At 41.0% G+C, this 18,859-nt stretch overlaps 1 protein-coding gene across 1 annotated transcript; it reads left to right on the plus strand.

The window, feature by feature from the left end:
• The first annotated feature begins 9,825 nt into the window (after positions 1-9,825).
• LOC134222086 (uncharacterized) lies at positions 9,826-12,781 on the plus strand. Its single transcript, XM_062701234.1, has 2 exons — positions 9,826-10,322; positions 10,804-12,781. The coding sequence occupies exons 1-2, from the start codon at positions 9,826-9,828 to the stop codon at positions 12,779-12,781; spliced, it is 2,475 nt and encodes an 824-aa protein (XP_062557218.1).
• The last annotated feature ends 6,078 nt before the right edge of the window (positions 12,782-18,859 follow it).

Raw genomic sequence — 18,859 nt, forward strand, 5'->3', positions numbered from 1 at the left:
AATTATGACACTATCAATACTTTTGATCACAACACTGGATCGTGTCTAAGTTTCTTATAGATGCTATGAATAATTAAATCAAAATATCATGAAAACAACTTGTTTAAATCACGTCCCTTAACAATAAAATCTGCATCAAACTGCAATTCTCGAAATAACTTACACAGAAAAAAATTTTTTTACTGAATGTGAAAATTGTGAAATGTTTGAAATGTCATAACTTTTTTGTTTATTAGTTTGCCATCACCAAATTTTTAGGGTAGATAGCTAATATAATGGACCGTTTTCCTAAAAAATTACGTTCGAAAAAGATAGGGTTTTGAGATATTTGAGTTTTTGTGACAAAAATGATATTTTAAAGGCAAAAAAATTTTTTTTACTGTGCACATTTTCTTAAGAATCACCATTTAGTTGTCTAACTTTGCTGAAAAATCATAACAATCGAACATTCCGTTTTTGCTGTGCAGCTTTTTAAATATTTTTGAACCATTTTCACATACACCCTTTTGAAAAGTTAGTCGTGACTCAATATGAAGATTTGATATCGAAAAATGACGATTTAGATGAAATTGAAAAACTGTGCAGAGTTTCAAATATTTTCGAAATGGTCGCTCAGGATCGACTGACATGCCCCCGTGGAATGCCTCAATATTACATACACAGATAGAAAAATCCACTGAAATTTACGCTAAAAATCATGCACATAAATGGAACGCCATTATTAGCGTAATTCCACACGGGATATAGCCTAAATGTATACAATATTTGACGTTAATCGTCAATATTGCATACAAGTTGTAAGCAATCTTGTTAGGAAGAGGACCATTTCAGCGTAGAATAGCGTAAATTCCCGCATGTCAAGTTTTACGTGCTGTTTATTTTTCATTATTTTTTTCTGTGTAGATTTTGCGCAATATATCACAATTCAATGTAATATTTTGTCTGTTTCTGAGCTATAATGATGTGCAGCATTATGAATGTAAATAAATACATAAGTAAAGAGGCAATTTTATGCTGGTTTAGCGCAGACATAAAAATAATTTAGCCAATTAGGTTTTACGTTGAGCGATGTACAAACCCATCGATTTTTACGTAAAAATACGTCAAATCTGTTTTTGCATAGAATTATTGGGTACGTCTTAAGAAATTCCGTCGCGGCATATTAATATATTTTTTGCTGTGTACGCCGCCTTGAAATCAATAAACAGATGATGTGTCTGCAAGTTGTACTCCCGGAATTTATCAAGGATTTGTCTCAGGGTAAACATTTGATCCGTCGTTGATCGGCCCTCACGAAAACCTGCTTGGAATCCGACAAAGGACTCTTCAAGCGGTCTCAATCTGTTGAACAGAATACGGGACATAATTTTGTACGCCGAATTAAGGAGGGTTATTCCTCGGTAATTGGCGCACTCCAGTCTGTGCCCTTTCTTAAAGAGAGGGCAAATGAGGCCGTCCAACCAGCTAGCAGGCATTTCCTCGTCTTCCCATATTTTCGACATAATATGGTGCAGAACTTCATAAAGCTGCTCACTGCCATGTTTGAGAAGTTCGGCCGGGAGCTGGTCCTTCCCCGCAGCCTTATTGTTTTTCAGCTCTTTAACAGCTTTTTTTTACCTCATCTAGTGTAGGTGACTCCACAACATGTCCATCGTCGCTAATATTTATTCTGTTCACCGATGCACCGTCACTTCCTCCATTCAACAAAGTCTCGAAGTGTTGCTTCCACCTGGCAGCCACTTCAGTTTTATCTGTCAGCAAATTCCCTTGTTGGTCGTTGCACATGACGGGAGATGGCGCTGTCTTTCTCCGCACGCCATTGACAGACTCATAAAACATCCGCATATCGTTCTGCTCCATTTTTTCCTGCGCCTCACTAATAACTTGTTCTTCGTACTCTTTTTTCTGCGGTGGGTTCGTTTTTTGGCTGCTCTTGCTTCCTTGTACCGATCTCTATTCGATCGGGTACCCGACACCAACATCCGGCTTCTGGCAACGTTCGTCTCGTCTGTCACTCTCTGACACTCCACATCGAACCAACCCGTCCTGGGTCGCCTCTGTGCAGTGCCTACTACTTCTCGTGCTGTTCTGCTCACTGCTCCATGGATCGACTCCCATAGATCGTTGATGTTGTCGCTAACGTTGATTGCACTTATCCGTTCGTCGAGCTTCTGGCGGTACTCAGCCGATACTCCTTCCGCCGACAATCGCTGGATATTGTAACGCATCGTTCGCTGTGATCTTTCGTTCGATACAGTTGACAACCGTGATCGAATTTTACTGACAACGAGGTAGTGATCAGAGTCAATGTTCGGACCTCTGAATGTCCGCACATCGATAACATCCGAGAAATGACGCCCATCCACCAGAACATGGTCTATCTGGTTGCAAGTTTCACCATTTGGGTGTCTTCAGGTGTGCTTTCGGATGTTCTTTCGTGCAAAGTAGGTGCTACTGATGGCCATCCCTCATGCAGCAGCAAAATTTACTAGCCGTAGGCCGTTGTCATTGGTATCGGAGTGAAGGCTCTCCCTACCGATTATGGGACGGAAAAAGTCCTCTCTACCGACCTAAGCGTTAGCGTCTCCGATAACAATTTTCACGTCATGCTTTGGGAACTCTCCATGTTGTGTGCTGTGCACAGGAAAAGACGTGTTTGATTTTTTGCTTGTCAATTTTTCCTCCTTCAGCATTTTTGGGATTAACATGCGAAGCGGAAGTAGACGCAGGAAGAAAATTTATTTTTATCTGAGCATGGTGCTGATACCAAATTGCAGCAAAGAAAGAACCTTGTCATGTTCCTAGGAGAAACGCCAGCTAGAAGACTTGAACAGCGGTGCTAAAATTCATCAAGAACGGAACAATTTGGTGAGGAATTTCCTGTTTACACTTTCCGGGTTTTCTTTTTTTTCTCTCTTTATTTAAGTGATTTTTTAGTGGGTTTTCTTTTTCTTCTTACTGTCTTCACCCTTGGGAAAGCCGGGAATTTGTTTTCATAAGGAGTGATCGTGTATGCGGATCGGGATCTCCATTCTTAGTGTTGTATTTGATTGAAATTTTGTATCACGGTTCTGGCCGTGGAAAAGTGCAACAGAAACCTGCATGTTTGTGCAAGCACAAAGTGATCGATTGTTAGCACGGGCAATGCCCTTGCTAATAATATGATCAAGGAATGTAAATGCGCAAACATGTTTAGTGTAAGTATAATGTTAGAAAAATGGTAAGTAATGTATGTTGAATCTTAAATGCATTTCCATTGATTGATTTTATTACTAAATACGCGCCAGGATCAAAGAATTGAATTTTGATCCTGGAAGTGTGAATGCACTTCAGATATCCTTATGATATGTGGGTGTAATCACGCGGGGCTTATTGTACACGACTATAGCTTCGGAATGCTTGCGTTCTTGAAATGGGCTATAGGAGTTACAATAGAGCTATCACCTTCTAGCTCCCGGATCTAAGATTCTTGCAATTATATAAAATCAAAATGGTTGCACGAATATTCTATCCATAATGCCACTGCCAGACAGTGGGAGTTAGATTGTAATAACACACACACACACACACACACACACACACACACACACACACACACATGCTTTGGGAACTCTCCATAGGCTTTATCAAGACATTCATAAAACCTGTCCTTCACGTCGTCAGATTTATCGTTTGTCGGTGCGTAAACGTTGATTAGGCTGTAATTGAAGAATTTGCCCCGTATCCTCAACACACAGATTCGTTCGCTAATGGGTTTCCACCGCATCACTCGCTTCATCTGCTTGCCCATCACTACGAAACCAACTCCATGCTCTGCTTTTTCACCGCCGCTGTGATAGATGTTATACTTGAATGCAGTGTTGGTCGTGGGGTCCACGGCTCGGAATTCACGTTCTCCGGATCTAGGCCATCGGACTTCTTGAATAGCAGCCACATTCACTCCAACCTTCTGCAGTTCACGAGCCAGAAGGTTCGCTCGTCCAGGTTCATTTAGGGTCCTGACATTCCAGGTACCGAGTTTCCAATCATAGTCCTTATTTCGTTGCTGGGTCGGTTGCCAAAAATAACGTTCTCTTTTTCTTCTATCTCCATTTTTCGTGGTATTTGAGAGGCTTCAGTAAGCTACCTTACCGGGGTCGCGTTACCTACATCGCGATGATGGGGCTGCCACCTTAGGTATAGCTTACGCGATACAGCATTTCGTTAATCAGCCGCTGGGTACCAGGCAGACGCTGTTTGAGCCGCACCTCCTGGTGAACAGACGCTCGAGGCGTACCTTCTCACTCTAGCTGATGTCAGAAGGACAACAGTGCCCAGGTTGCACTACCAGCTAAGTACACAACCCTTAGCTGGCGGTCTTTTGTCATCGGACGACCCGTGGAAGCGTGAGATAGGAACTTGTGGGGACCAGAGCTCTGTTGGGCGCTCCTTCCTTGATGTCAACCCACCATTTTGCAGTTTTGATAGCTAATTTTATTTATCGGCTAAGACATTAAGGCTGTAAATTTTGCATAATTATCGACATTTTTTAAAATATTTTCTTTTGTGGATCTACTAATACCTTCACTATTGGCACCTTTAATCTATACTTAAAATTGAGGAATAACAGTTTAAGTCGTCAAAATTCATCAAATTAAAAAAAAGCCTCACAAACTGCATATAAGAATGGCATCAGTCAGTAACAGTGCTTAACAAGGCTGTTACAAAGTAGGAAGGCAACGTCGAAGAAAAACAATCCCAGGCATCGTTCCTTGGAAAGCAGCATCCGATAGCACATCCCACATTTCAATGAAAAATGGCACGATAAAACATACTTTTTTGACGCGTGTACTGGACTTGATTGGGGGGAAAATATCAGCAATCCTTGGAAGCTCATCAATTAGTGCAGGAGCGAACAAAAAGTGTCCCCAAGCAATTGTGAAATTACCTTGGTTTCTATCGTTAATCGTTGTTGATTTTCTACCTACAACTAGAGGCTCGAGGCTGCCGAATAATTGGCATCGTGAATATTCTTCTTATTTTTTTAATCGAATGTTAATTGCTGTCAATTCTATCGCATATAGCAGCGAAGGAGAATAAAGTTCCTTACAAGATTACTGTCTTGTCTTGACTTGTCTTGTCTTAGCACATGCACAGCCAGTATTGAAAGGCATCCTGGAAATGTCGGTTGTATTCCCGAGCATTTTCTTGTCAGCAATACTATTTACATATCATAAATATGACATAAGTATTAAAACGGTGCAGGCTTGAATTTGGGAGAAAATCCAAAACTCCCCGGCAATCAGATTATTTAGTGATAAATAACATGTTCAACGAAGAGTTTTGAATCTACGAAAGGAAGAAACGGGGTTGGAATTTGTCTCGACTTCCCTGGGCATAAAAGTATCATCGTGCTAGCCTCATGATATACGAATGCAAAAATGGTAACCTGGCTTTGAAATCTTGCAGTTAATAACTGTGGAAGTGCTTAATGAACACTAAGCACCGAGTGTGGTGATGTAATGTCAATAAGAAGAAGAAATAGTAAAGGATTTTTCATATTGTTTCTACTGATGTATTGGTCTGTGTTAGTGCGCCCGTCGATCAGCGAGCCCATTGTGCACCGTACACTACCAATGTTCCCATCGTTGTGCTACCAGTAAATGACAACGTCCGTCATCTACGTCACAGACGAGTAAATAACAACGTCCGTGTCATGCATGATGATACACGCTAAAAATGAACTACTCAAAATTGAGTCGAATCCGACTCATTTTCATTAAAAACGGGACAACTCAAAATTTGAGTAAAAGATACTACTTCAATAAAATGATGATTGCACTTAAACTAGGAGTCTGTTTGTCGTAAAATGCACTTAGATAGATAGATAAACTTGATTCGCATCTGTCGTATTAAAAATTGATGGAAGGCCAAGCTTAACTTTCGCGAAATCATTATTTTATTGAAGTAGTATATATTACTCAAATTTTGAGTTGTCCCGTTTTTAATGAAAATGAGTCGGATTCGACTCAATTTTGAGTAGTTAATTTTTAGCGTGTAAGGAGAAAACGATTATCTAACCCGAAGCCTATAGCGTGCAAGTAAACTATATCTAGAATTATTACCTAAACTAAACCTAATAGTAATTATTATTGATAGTAGTTATATTCCTACAAGTGATCATATCATTCCAGTACTATTCTAAGGTAAAAATGAAGTCTGTGCCTAGAATGAGTCCTATAATAGTTTGCCTTCTCTTCAAGTGCTAGCCAATCCACATTTCGACGTAGGAACTAGTAATAACTGCTATGTAAAATAGTAAACTGGTTAAAATCCTTGAAACCCGGTATGAAGCACCCATATAGTTATAAAATGACCAATTAAGAACATGCCTTTTAACATCTAGAAACGTGAACGTTGGAGTGCTCAAAATAGTTGGATCCTGTATGTAGAAGATTAGCGAATTACTAAATGTAAGCTCTTATTTTTCTTTTCACTTTTGAGATCACACTGAACAACTAAATCTCTGTTTCTACAGGAATTTATAATTCTCTCAATAAAGTATTATTGAATTCGACAATTCGGGCGAACGTCGCGACTATTCTTCCAACATTTTATAAATTCATTTAACCGAATCGAAAAATGTCGAAGCATTCCAAGGTCGGATCCGGGAACGGAGCGAGGACAGCATTAACGAGTAACCACCCAGATGTCGCGGTCACGATGGGCAATACAGCAGGTCCTAATATAAACACCCAGGTAAATGTAGATAAGCAAGGTCTGTCGGGAACAGGTGCAATCCCAAAAGAGCCATCGGAGAATCTCGGAAATAAAGCCGGTAGTACTGTTGGTCCATTGAGACGCAATCCACCACGAGACGCGCGTCCGGTTCGTCAGTCAAATTGTCAGTTGTGTGATGAGCCCGATAATATGAATATGATTCAGTGTGATGGGTGCAAACATTGGTTTCACGGTGATTGTGTAGAGGTGACGGAGGAGGTCGAAAATGAGAGCTGGAGTTGTGTCAAATGTGTAGCCATTGTTCGTCGTTCGTTGGCACCCCAAGGAACCGGACAAGTACCGGAGTGTCCAGAAGAACTTCCAAAGGATCGTGGTCTCAACCGGTCGCACCGAGGGGGGAGCAGTAAGAAAAGTGGACAAAGTGAAGCGAGAAGGAGGCTGAAGTTGCAGTTGCTGAAGATTGAAGAGGAGAAGAAACTTGAGAAGCAGTTCCTGGAGAAGAAGTACGAGGCACTTCTGAACTTCGGAAGTGAGTCGTCAACAATAGTGAGTGATAGTGAATCGATTCTCGACCATCAATCGAAGATCGAACAGTGGATCGCTGATACGGATCGTCTCGGAATCGACGAGGATTCCGGTCTGGCGGTTGATGAGATGAATGGACCTGTCGAGAGCATCTCCCGAAGGCCCGCAGAGCATTCCGCTCGAAATCTCGGACAAGACGTCAATCAACCAAGCGAGCTACCACCACCGGCGGGACAAAGCTTTCAGTTCGTGAACCCTCCAGTGCTGAATAGTTATCCAGCGCCCCGGTCGCTACTCCTGCACCCAAGAAGGGAAACACTGGTACAAACAAACCAGTTCATCCCAGGGCAACGATCAACCCCAATGCACCAGCATCATAACGTACCGATCGCTCAGCCTGAGCATTCTGTCGGTAATGAGATAATTTGTATCCTAAACCGAAGCCAGCTAGCAGCACGACAAGCAGTACCAAAGGAGCTCCCCGAATTCAGCGGAAATCCGGAAGATTGGCCTCTCTTCTATTCGGTGTTCAATAGTTCGACACAAATGTGTGGATTTTCAAACGAAGAAAACATGTTGCGTCTTCGTAAATGCCTGAAAGGAAGAGCGCTAGAAGCTGTTAGATGCCGTCTGCTTCATCCGTCAAATGTCGCAGGGGTACTGTCTACGTTGAAGATGCTATACGGGAGGCCGGAAGCAATTGTCCAAGCAGTCGTGAAAAAAGTGCGGGCATTACCATCACCGAATATCGATCGTCTAGAGACGGTGGTAAACTTCGCCCTTACTGTGGAGAACTTGGTTGCAACAATCCAAGCTTGCGAAGTAAATGATTTTGTCTACAACGCTTCGCTACGTTACGAACTGGTCGAGAGACTGCCGTCATCATTGAAGCTTGACTGGGCAAAATACTCTAGGAACACACCGAATCCAAACCTGTTAGATTTCAGCGCATGGATGTATTCAACAGCGGAGGATGCAAGTGCAGTAATGGCATCAGCCACTGGAGACTGGAAGCCACGTTCCAATAGGAAGGATGGTTTTCTAAACGTACATGCAGATGGCGATTCCGGCAATAGCAAGATCCCTGTGGAATTATCGAAGGCGAAGCAAACAAGTACCAACGTTTCGGAGAAACAATGCCCGGTATGTAAAGGTGGTTGTCAGAACGTCGTGAAGTGCAAACGATTTTTGGAATTCAGCTACGAATCGAAATGGGCAACTGTTCGTGAATGCAAATTATGTAGAAAATGTCTGCGAAAACACAACGGGTCATGTAGACAGCAGAAGACGTGCGGCATAAACGGTTGCACATACCTACACCACTCTCTTCTTCATGGTACTGAGAGACAACAAGCCATCGCACCAAAAACATCGACAACAAACTCTGGTACTACAGAAGCAACCCAACAGTGCTGCAATATCCACCAAAGTCAATCCAAACTTCTCTTTCGAATCCTACCAGTGATTCTGTACGGACCAGTTAAGACAGTGAGGACCTACGCATTCATCGATGATGGGTCCGAACTTTCCATAATGGAACAGAATCTGGCAGACGAACTAGGTGTGAAAGGCCCAAAAAACAACGCTTTGCTTGAAGTGGACCAGAGGTTCACAGTGCTTGGATAACTCTTCGCAGAGGGTGAGTTTACAGATTTCCTGCAACAAAAACAATCAAGGAAGTACCAGTTATCTGCTGTACAGACAGTTGAGAGATTGCAGATACCCCACAGACATTAAAGTACGCCGACATCGCAGAAGCATACCGGCATCTCGCCGGTTTACCGATAGAATCATACGAGAATGCATATCCACGGATTCTATTAGGTCTTGACAATCTCAACCTTGGCCATCCGTTGAAAAGTCAAGAAGGCCGGCCACACGAACCGATAGCCGTGAAAACACGGCTCGGTTGGACAGTCTACGGCAGTTGTGCACCCGTCGAAGCAAATACACATTCCGTAAATTTCCATTCTCTTCAAGTATGTCAGTGCAATCAGTACGCAGGGGAAGACCTACATCAAGCAGTGAAGAACTTCTTTTCTCTAGACAGCATTGGAATTGTCATCCCGGATAAACTTCCTCAATCGCAAGAGGACCAAAGGGCACAGACGCTTCTGGAATCCTCAACTAAGTATCGAAATGGACGGTATGAATCCGCACTCCTTTGGAAGTACGAAAACGTTAGGCTTCCAGATAGCAGAGTAATGGCGCTTAGAAGATGGGAATGCCTGGACCGGAGAATGAAGAACGATCAGCAACTAGCTAACGCGGTGAGAACGAAAATTGAAGACCACATTGAAAAAGGATATATCCGGAAGCTGACCGACGAGGAGATACGAGCAGAACATCTACGAGTATGGTATCTACCAATGTTTCCGGTAGTTAACCCAAACAAACCAGGTAAAACTAGGCTCGTTTGGGACGCTGCGGCCACTGCCCATGGCGTTTCTCTGAATACCGTTTTGCTTAAGGGTCCTGATCTTCTTACCTCATTACTGACAGTGCTGATACAGTTCCGAGAATACAGGATCGCAGTTTGCGGTGACATACGGGAAATGTATCACCAGATCCAAATTTGAGATGCTGACCAACACTGCCAGCGCTTTTTTTTGGAAAGAGACCGTAACGGACGTTAAGCCTAGCACGTACATTGTGCAGGTCATGACCTTCGGAGCCTGCTGCTCACCAAGCACGGCACAGCTCGTACAAAATCTGCACGCAAGTAAGTTCCAACAGGACCACCTGGCCGCTGTTGAAGCAATCGTCAAGCGACACTATGCCGACGATACGCTTCTAAGTGTGGAACATGAGGAAGAAGCTATCGCACTGAAAAAAGACGTGAGAAAAATACATGCGTTGGCTGGATTTGAAATTAGGAACTGGACATCTAATTATCCCGAAGTACTTGAGCAGCTGAACAAACCTTCAACAGCAGAGAAAAACTTCTGCAACGACAACTCGGCAGAAAAGATCCTTGGAAGTGGTGGAACACGTCTTCAGACCACTTCACATTCAAAATATCCACTCGATTGGACGAGGTTCTTCTATCGGGAAGCCGTCAGCCCACAAAGCGAGAAGTATTGCGAACGTTGATGATGGTTTTCGATCCCCATGGCCTTATCGGCCACTTTTTGATGGTTTTAAAGACGCTTCTTCAGGAAATATGATGCTCTTCGATCGGATGGGACGATACTATAAACGACAAACACTTTGAGAAGTGGTCAATCTGGTGTGCAGCCCTCCCTGGGATAACAGAATTCCAAATTCCTCGATAATTGCTCTATAACATCCGTATCTGAAGACAACGACATTCAGCTACACATCTTTGAGATGTGAGCGAAGCGGGATTCGCCGCAGTATCGTACCTCAGGTATCAAGAAGGGTTGAGCATTGAGTGTACATTGTTGGGGTCCAAGACAAGAGTTTAGCCACTTAAGTTTTTTTCCATACCAGGATCCGAGCTTCAGACTGCCATCATTGGTGTTCGCTTAGCAGATACTATTTGCAGATAGCTGACTGATTCCAAGGATGGTATGTGTCCGACCAACGCCGTTACAGGCAGTTCGTTGCATTCCGGGTCAGCGAGATCCTGGAATCATCAGATATTCGGGAATGGCTATGGCACTGGATTCCAAGCAAGCAGAACGTGGCGGATGAGGGAACGAAGTGGAGCCCAAATACTGATCTATCAGTTTCAGTTCGCTGGTTCAACGGTCCAGAATTTTTATGGAAGTTTGCTGAATATTGGCCTGCAGCGAAACATCGCATCGGAAACACTACCGAAGAACTTCGTCCACATCTGTTGCTGCATGTGAAGCTAAATACAAGCATAATCGATGCTCATCGCTTCTCGAATTGGCGGAAATTACTTCGCTCTACCGCATACGTTTTTCGCTACGTGCGCAACCTGAATTTCTCCATAGGAAAGAAGAATCGCATCACTGGTCCACTGCAGTGTCGGGAGCTGAGTAATGCCGAGAACCTCTTGCACCGCGAAGCCCAGAAGGCTGCCTTTGCCGATGAAATTGCCATTCTTTCCAAGGACCAGAACTCTGAGAACCCATTCAAGTGTATTCCAAGAAGTAGTCCGCTTTTTCGTCAATGCATCTTTCTGGATGAAGCAAACGTCATCAGAGTTCAAGGTAGAACGCAAGCCTGCAAATACATCACCAGCGATGCAGCTCGACCAATCGTCCTCCCTCGAACGCACCCAATTACTAAACTTATTCTCCTCGACTTCCACAAACGGTTCAACCACCAGAACCATCAAACAACAATTAACGAAGTGCGTCAACGCTACCAAATCTCGAAACTCAAGGCAGCCTTTAGAGAAGTCTGTAAGGATTGCCAAAAGTGTAAAAACGACCAAGCCTCTCCTCGACCTCCGATGATGAGTGACCTCCCTCCGCAACGCCTCGCCGCACACGCACGCCCCTTTACCTTTATGGGTATTGACTACTTTGGTCCTATGACGGTCACTGTAGGAAGACACTCCGAAAAACGATGGGGAGTTTTGGCAACTTGCCTCACAATACGCGCCATTCACCTAGAGCTAGCCCACACACTGACAACTGATTCATGCATCCTAGCAATACGAAACATCATGGCTCGCAGAGGAATTCCTGCAGTTATCTTCAGCGACCGTGGCACCAACTTTCAGGGTGCAAGTAAAGAGCTACGAGAAGCTATGCAGAATATCGACCAGGAACAGCTCATGAATGAATTCACCACATCCAATACCGAGTGGAGCTTCATACCACCTGCCTCCCCGCACATGGGCGGAGCTTGGGAACGTCTGATTCGCAGCGTGAAGGTCAACTTGTCTAAGCTTAAGTGGGGTAGGCTTCCCACTGACGAGGTGCTCAATAGCACTCTTTTGGAAATCGAAAACATAATCAATTCGAGACCACTGACTGAAATTCCCACCGACGGCGATGAATCACTGGTGTTGACACCCAACCATTTTCTACTTGGGTCATCAAATGGCCTTAAATCATGGGTGCCATACAACGACACTCCTTCTGTACTCCGAAACAGCTACAGGCAATCTCAAGTGATGGCTAACGAATTCTGGCAAAGCTGGCTGAGGGATTACTTGCCTGTCATCACCCGACGCACAAAGTGGCTCACCAAGGAGAAACCATTGCAAGTGGGCGACGTAGTCATCATCGTAGATCCTAAGGCTCCTCGCAACAGCTGGCCATTAGGACGTGTTATAGCCATCAAACCAGGCTCGAACGGTCAGGTGCGTAGTGCCACTGTGCAAACGAGTCACGGTATCTACGAGCGCCCAGCCGTCAAGCTCGCTGTTCTCGACGTTGGCGTAAGGGAACAATACGCCTCAGGGGAACCTTCTACGCATTCGGGGGGGACTGTTAGTGCGCCCGTCGATCAGCGAGCCCATTGTGCACCGTACACTACCAATGTTCCCATCGTTGTGCTACCAGTAAATGACAACGTCCGTCATCTACGTCAAAGACGAGTAAATAACAACGTCCGTGTCATGCATGATGATAAGGAGAAAACGATTATCTAACCCGAAGCCGATAGCGTGCAAGTGAACTATATCTAGAATTATTACCTAAACTAAACCTAATAGTAATTATTATTGATAGTAGTTATATTTCTTCAAGTGATCATATCATTCCAGTACTATTCTAAGGTAAAAATTAAGTCTGTGCCTAGAATGAGTCCTATAATAGTTTGCCTTCTCTTCAAGTGCTAGCCAATCCACATTTCGACGTAGGAACTAGTAATAACTGCTATGTAAAATAGTAAACTGGTTAAAATCCTTGAAACCCGGTATGAAGCACCCATATAGTTATAAAATGACCAATTAAGAACATGCCTTTTAACATCTAGAAACGTGAACGTTGGAGTGCTCAAAACAGTTGGATCCTGTATGTAGAAGATTAGCGAATTACTAAATGTAAGCTCTTATTTTTCTTTCCACTTTTGAGATCACACTGAACAACTAAATCTCTGTTTCTACAGGAATTTATAATTCTCTCAATAAAGTATTATTGAATTCGACAATTCGGGCGAACGTCGCGACTATTCTTCCAACAGGTCTGGGTAAAGTCATTCCCTGCTTTTCATATAAATTACAAAGAAAAAAAAGACTAAATTTGAACGACATGTTAACAGACCGAGTCGTAATAATACAGTGATCGAATTTGTTAGGGTAACCGTACCCTTAGTGGAGGTAGCACCAATAGTGGAGGTAGTGGGGTTTTAACGAAATTGATCATATTTATACACTTTACGATGGTTTCAGTTGATGCGTCGTGCTTTAAATATCCTGTTAAATGCAACTTATCCTAATATTTTGCTTGGAAAACTATTGAAAACAATGATTTTCCTTAACAAAATTGACTCCCTTGCACCTATAGTGGTGCAACTGTACCAATAGTGGCGAGTCTCATAAGAAACCAATGGATAGCACCACTATGGGAACCAAAATTAATTTTTACCTCCACTAAAGGAACAGTGTACCCATAGTGGTGCAAGCAATATTTGGTAATTGTTGATGTTAAATGACATCTATTTCATTTTTGTTAGCAAATTTATTAGTTTTTCTATTGACTAAGATATAAAAGCTGTAAATTTCCCATAATTATCAATTTTTAAAAAATATTTTCTTTCGTGGATCTACTAATACCTCCACTATTGGTACCGTTACCCTATTTGATTGAAATTTACATCGAAATTGATGCACATAAATAGAAAAAGATTTGAAATTACACGAATCAATACTCATTCAGTAATTGATATAGAAATTCATCAACATGCATTTAATTTTCCACCAATAAAACTGTAATTTTACACGGTCATGTAATTTTTAACCCATGAGTGTAAAACCAATAAGGATGCAGAACTCGCTATCATTTATATTGTGTAATCAAGAGTATCTGAAGATTGTGCCTTAACCGCTCAATAGTACACAAGTTCAACTTAAACAGCGGGTTGACTACGTGAATAGTAAGAATAGTTCTGAGGATGATTAAAAACATTTTAAAGGAGTATTGCTTCTTTTTGTAAACAGTAATCTTGTAAGGAACTTTATTCTCTTTCGCTGCTATATGCGATAGAATTGACAGCAATTAACATTCGATTAAAAAAATAAGAAGAATATTCACGATGCCAATTATTCGGCAGCCTCGAGCCTCTAGTTGTAGGTAGAAAATCAACAACGATTAACGATAGAAACCAAGGTAATTTCACAATTGCTTGGGGACACTTTTTGTTCGCTCCTGCACTAATTGATGAGCTTCCAAGGATTGCTGATATTTTTCCCCCAATCAAGTCCAGTACACGCGTCAAAAAAGTATGTTTTATCGTGCCATTTTTCATTGAAATGTGGGATGTGCTATCGGATAGGGTAAGACGGTATAATATGCCCCCCCTAAGGCAACTCTTTGATAACTTTTTACTTTTCAACGCAATTTATGCAAACTTTGTGTTATTTGGTACTCCAGGAAGTCGCAAATGTATGGCCCGTGAGTAGTCATATAAAAATATTACAGATGACATGAAATAAAGCTTTTTTGAAAAGTCGTGAAAAAATGGATTTCAAATAGTGCCTGGGCAATACGCCCCACCTTAACCAAAGACGTTTTATAGACCTTCATTAGTATTTTATCAATCCCATAATAAAAAGTTTACAAATCCTTATGTGCTTGACATTAAAAAACCAACGTAAGTCCATTGAGGCAGGTTGGAATTACATTTCAATAGTTTCCATATAATTTGGTAGCAACTGCTGCAAGCTCGCCGCGCTTGTGTCCAGTTGGTAAGGGCATATCGTCCTGCCTACACTGGGGCGTTTTGACCAGTGAAACATATTTTTGAAAAACATTACATTTTTTAAGATGGAAGCAATATTATATCATATTAACCACCGAGAAAGGATATTTGTTTGCCCAACTGAGTGTTCCAGTGCAAGTTTTGTGGACAGTATGCTAGCGTCGCTCCAGAATGTTGAGCAAACAAACATTGAAAGTTACATCAAAACTATAACTTTTAGTATTTTTCTATTATTTTTATTACGTAATACAAAAATACTCCCATATTCACATAGGATGATGGTTTTACAAGTATTTATAGGTACCAACTGATTTTGACCCTTAGTTAGTTATAGTTTTCTAGAAATCCAAGTGGGGCGTTTTGGCCAGGTGGGGCGCATTATACCGTCTTACCCTACTGCTTTCCAAGGAACGATGCCTGGGATTGTTTTGCTTCGACGTTGCCTTCCTACTTTGTAACAACCTTGTTAAGCACTGTTACTGACTGATGCCATCCTTATACAGTCACTCTCAAAATTGAGCGTACAGTATGGATTAGTTGACTACATTCGAAATTTCCAAAGAAAATTAAATGGTTGGCTTGGTTGTTTTTAATGCATTTCAATATTCATCCCTTCCTTCAAGGTATGCGTACATAAAATTGTTGAAATTCTTTCTCTAAAGTTTATTTATTTGAACATAATTTTAAAATGCGCCTATTACATGTGACAAAAATGAGCGTACAGCGAATATTTTTCTATAAAATTTCTTATTATAAACATGATTAATTTATTTTAATGTTGTTTTTCAATGATTATATTTATAATAATAAATATCCGCTACTTAAACATTCAATGTTTTGAAATTAAACCATGTTTGGGCCAAAATGGCGAACAAGTGAGAGGTAAGAACATTGTTATTTAACAATTCAATGCTGCTGGGCAAAATAGATGCTTCAATTTGTAGGTTTCACCGGCATCGTATCTTATATACGATAGATAATCGAAACCGAGCGAGACATACGATTAATTTGGGAAAAGTCAGTCGGTAAATGATGAAAACAGATGTAAACATACAAAGAAAACGACAAATATTGGGAATGGCATAATTCAAATTTAGTATGTCTTTAATTTAAATTTGTTTTGAAGCTCGATTATTGTCTCAGGTCTTTCATTAAGAATAATATTATTGAATCCAATCATTCACAGTCAAATTATAAAAGTACAAAGTGTATCTAAAGGTACCGAACATAAATACAGCTTTTCAACCCGTAGAGCACTTTTGATTTAATATTGAAAAGATAGCTTAAAATCGTAATTTCATAATTAAATTTGGATTTAACTCCACGATCTGTTACCATAAGGGATACAATTGGATAATTTCCATTTGGCGAGTAAAAATAAACTAAACAAATATAAAATTAGGGTAAGACGGTATAATATGCCCCCCCTAAGGCAATACCAATGAAAACTTTTTACTTTTCAACGTAATTTATGCAAACCTTGTGTTATTTGGTAATTGAACAAGTCGCAAATGCATTACCTGTGAGTAGTCATATAAAAATATTACTGAAAACACGTAATAAAGCTTTTTTGAAAAGTCGCGAAAAACTGGATTTCAAAAAGTGCCTGGGCAATACGCCCCACCGTAATCAAACACGTTTCATAGCCCTTCATTAGTATTTTATCAATCCCATAATAAAAAGGTTACAAATCCTTATGTGCTTGACATTAAAAAACCAACATAAGTCCATTTAAGCAGGTGTGAATTACATTTCAATATTGTCCATGCAATTTGGAAGCAACTGCTGCAGGCTCGCTGCGCTTGTGTACAGTTGGTAAGGGCATACCTTCCTGCCTACACTGGGGCGTTTTGGCCAGTGAAACATGTTTTCGAAAATCGTTACATTTTTTAAGATGGAAGCAATTTTATATCATATTAACCACTGAGAAAAGTTATTTTATTGCCCAACTGAGTGTTCCAGTGAAAATTTTCTGGACAGTATGCTAGAAATGAGCATGAGCATGCATGCATGAGCATGATTAACCGCCCACGGTTGCTACTCCGTTATTGCCAGGTCAGCTGTAATTACACAGAGAACCAACAGATGAAGTTTGGGACTAACATCATCCTCAATGTGTAAAAACAGGTGACCCAAAATCAAGCAATACCAGCGCCGGCCGTGTCCGAATGCAGGTCAATTAGGGAATAGGTAGGAAAATGTTGACGTGATACTCGCTTTGGTGGAAGCCGACGAGTCATCTGCACTTCCACGAGAAATCACTGGGATCTTGGATATATGGGATAGGAAGTGTAGCAGGGTTCGTTTTGGTAAACGGTTTGCCGTGTGTAGCGTGTAGTTTGATGGCGTTTAAGGTGGTTATACAATAAAGCCAGAAATCGGCCATTTTGTAAAACCACGTGCTTTTCCAATATTGTTTTCAAGAGCACGAGATGAAAGAACCATAACGCGTATGGGGCTGAAATAATGGTAGATCGTTTGCTTAGTTATGCTAAACAATCATCATTTGAGTTTCGGCATTGTACGAAAACTATTACGCCAGATTTGGGCTTTTGGAAATGTATGTAGATAAACGAGTGGTGAATTTGAAATTCACCACGGGCTTCATTCTATAATCACCTTAAACTAAACCACAATAGAGCGCGCACTAATTTATCCAACTTATCAACCGCACTTAGCAGAACAAATTATTTCGATGATCGCGCGATCGCTCTGCGTACTAATAGAAATACGGTAGAACACGCATTAAATTTTGATTTGCTAATTAATTTAATTACCCGCACAACGCAGAGCCAAATATCTCTATGATCGCGCGATCGTTCTGCATTCAGAGGAAACACAATCAAACTCGCACTAATTTTTCATTTGCTAATTAATTTATTCACCCACACAAAACAGAACAAAATATTTCGCATGATCGTTCTATATTTATTAATTTCAAGAAAAAAACATTATGGTGATCGTGGAATCGATTTGCGTGAAAAAAGTTCCTACTATTACAATGATTGTTGAAAAGAAAAGAAAAAAAAAAAACTAGCCTGCAATATTTTCAACATATAAACCACGGTATGAAAACGTATACACGTTTTTTTTTGTAGCACGTGTAGGAATGAAAAATAGTAAATTTAAAAAAATATGTTTTAATGATGACGGTTGCTGAAATAAAAATGGAATTTGTTGTAATTTGATCGGGTAATTAACTATTTAAAACAACATTAGCGTGCAACGAATTTGATGGCGGTGTGATGGACTTTGAGCGAAATGATGGATTTTGAGTGAGAGACGAAAGACTTCAACTGAGCGGAGAGCGAATAGTGTGGTCTGCTTCAGGCTTCAACAGCTTTGTAGGGATGTAAGATCAGTTTTGTGACGAATAACGTTGACAGTGGATGTAAAAAAACCCGAAGAAAAAACAAACTTAATATAAGTTAAAAAGAAAGTTCTTTGTGTAGTGTTTAATTATAAAAAGAAAACGCCGACAGCACAAAAAAGTAGTAAGACGCCAGTACACTCTATGTTCAGAATTATTAGCCTACCGTATATTTGACATTGCATGTTCTACTTCTCTCACTGAACAATTTGATATATAGGTTTAATAGTGAAAATTGTTTATAGAATCCTAATTAAGAAAGCTAGCATCGAAGTTGCTTTAAATTGTTTCTATATAGGAATCAACTGATCTGATTCTTTGTTGTGTATCAGTTAATATATGGATTTGTAGAATTCTAAGATCAGTAACTTGTAACTTACGTTTGTTACGCCCGCTCAATCACAAAGACTCCCAGCCTACTCAGGGTCGGCTCTTTCC

The sequence above is a fragment of the Armigeres subalbatus genome, chromosome 3 (assembly GCF_024139115.2).
Source record: "Armigeres subalbatus isolate Guangzhou_Male chromosome 3, GZ_Asu_2, whole genome shotgun sequence".
In the NCBI taxonomy this organism is placed as follows: domain Eukaryota; kingdom Metazoa; phylum Arthropoda; class Insecta; order Diptera; family Culicidae; genus Armigeres; species Armigeres subalbatus.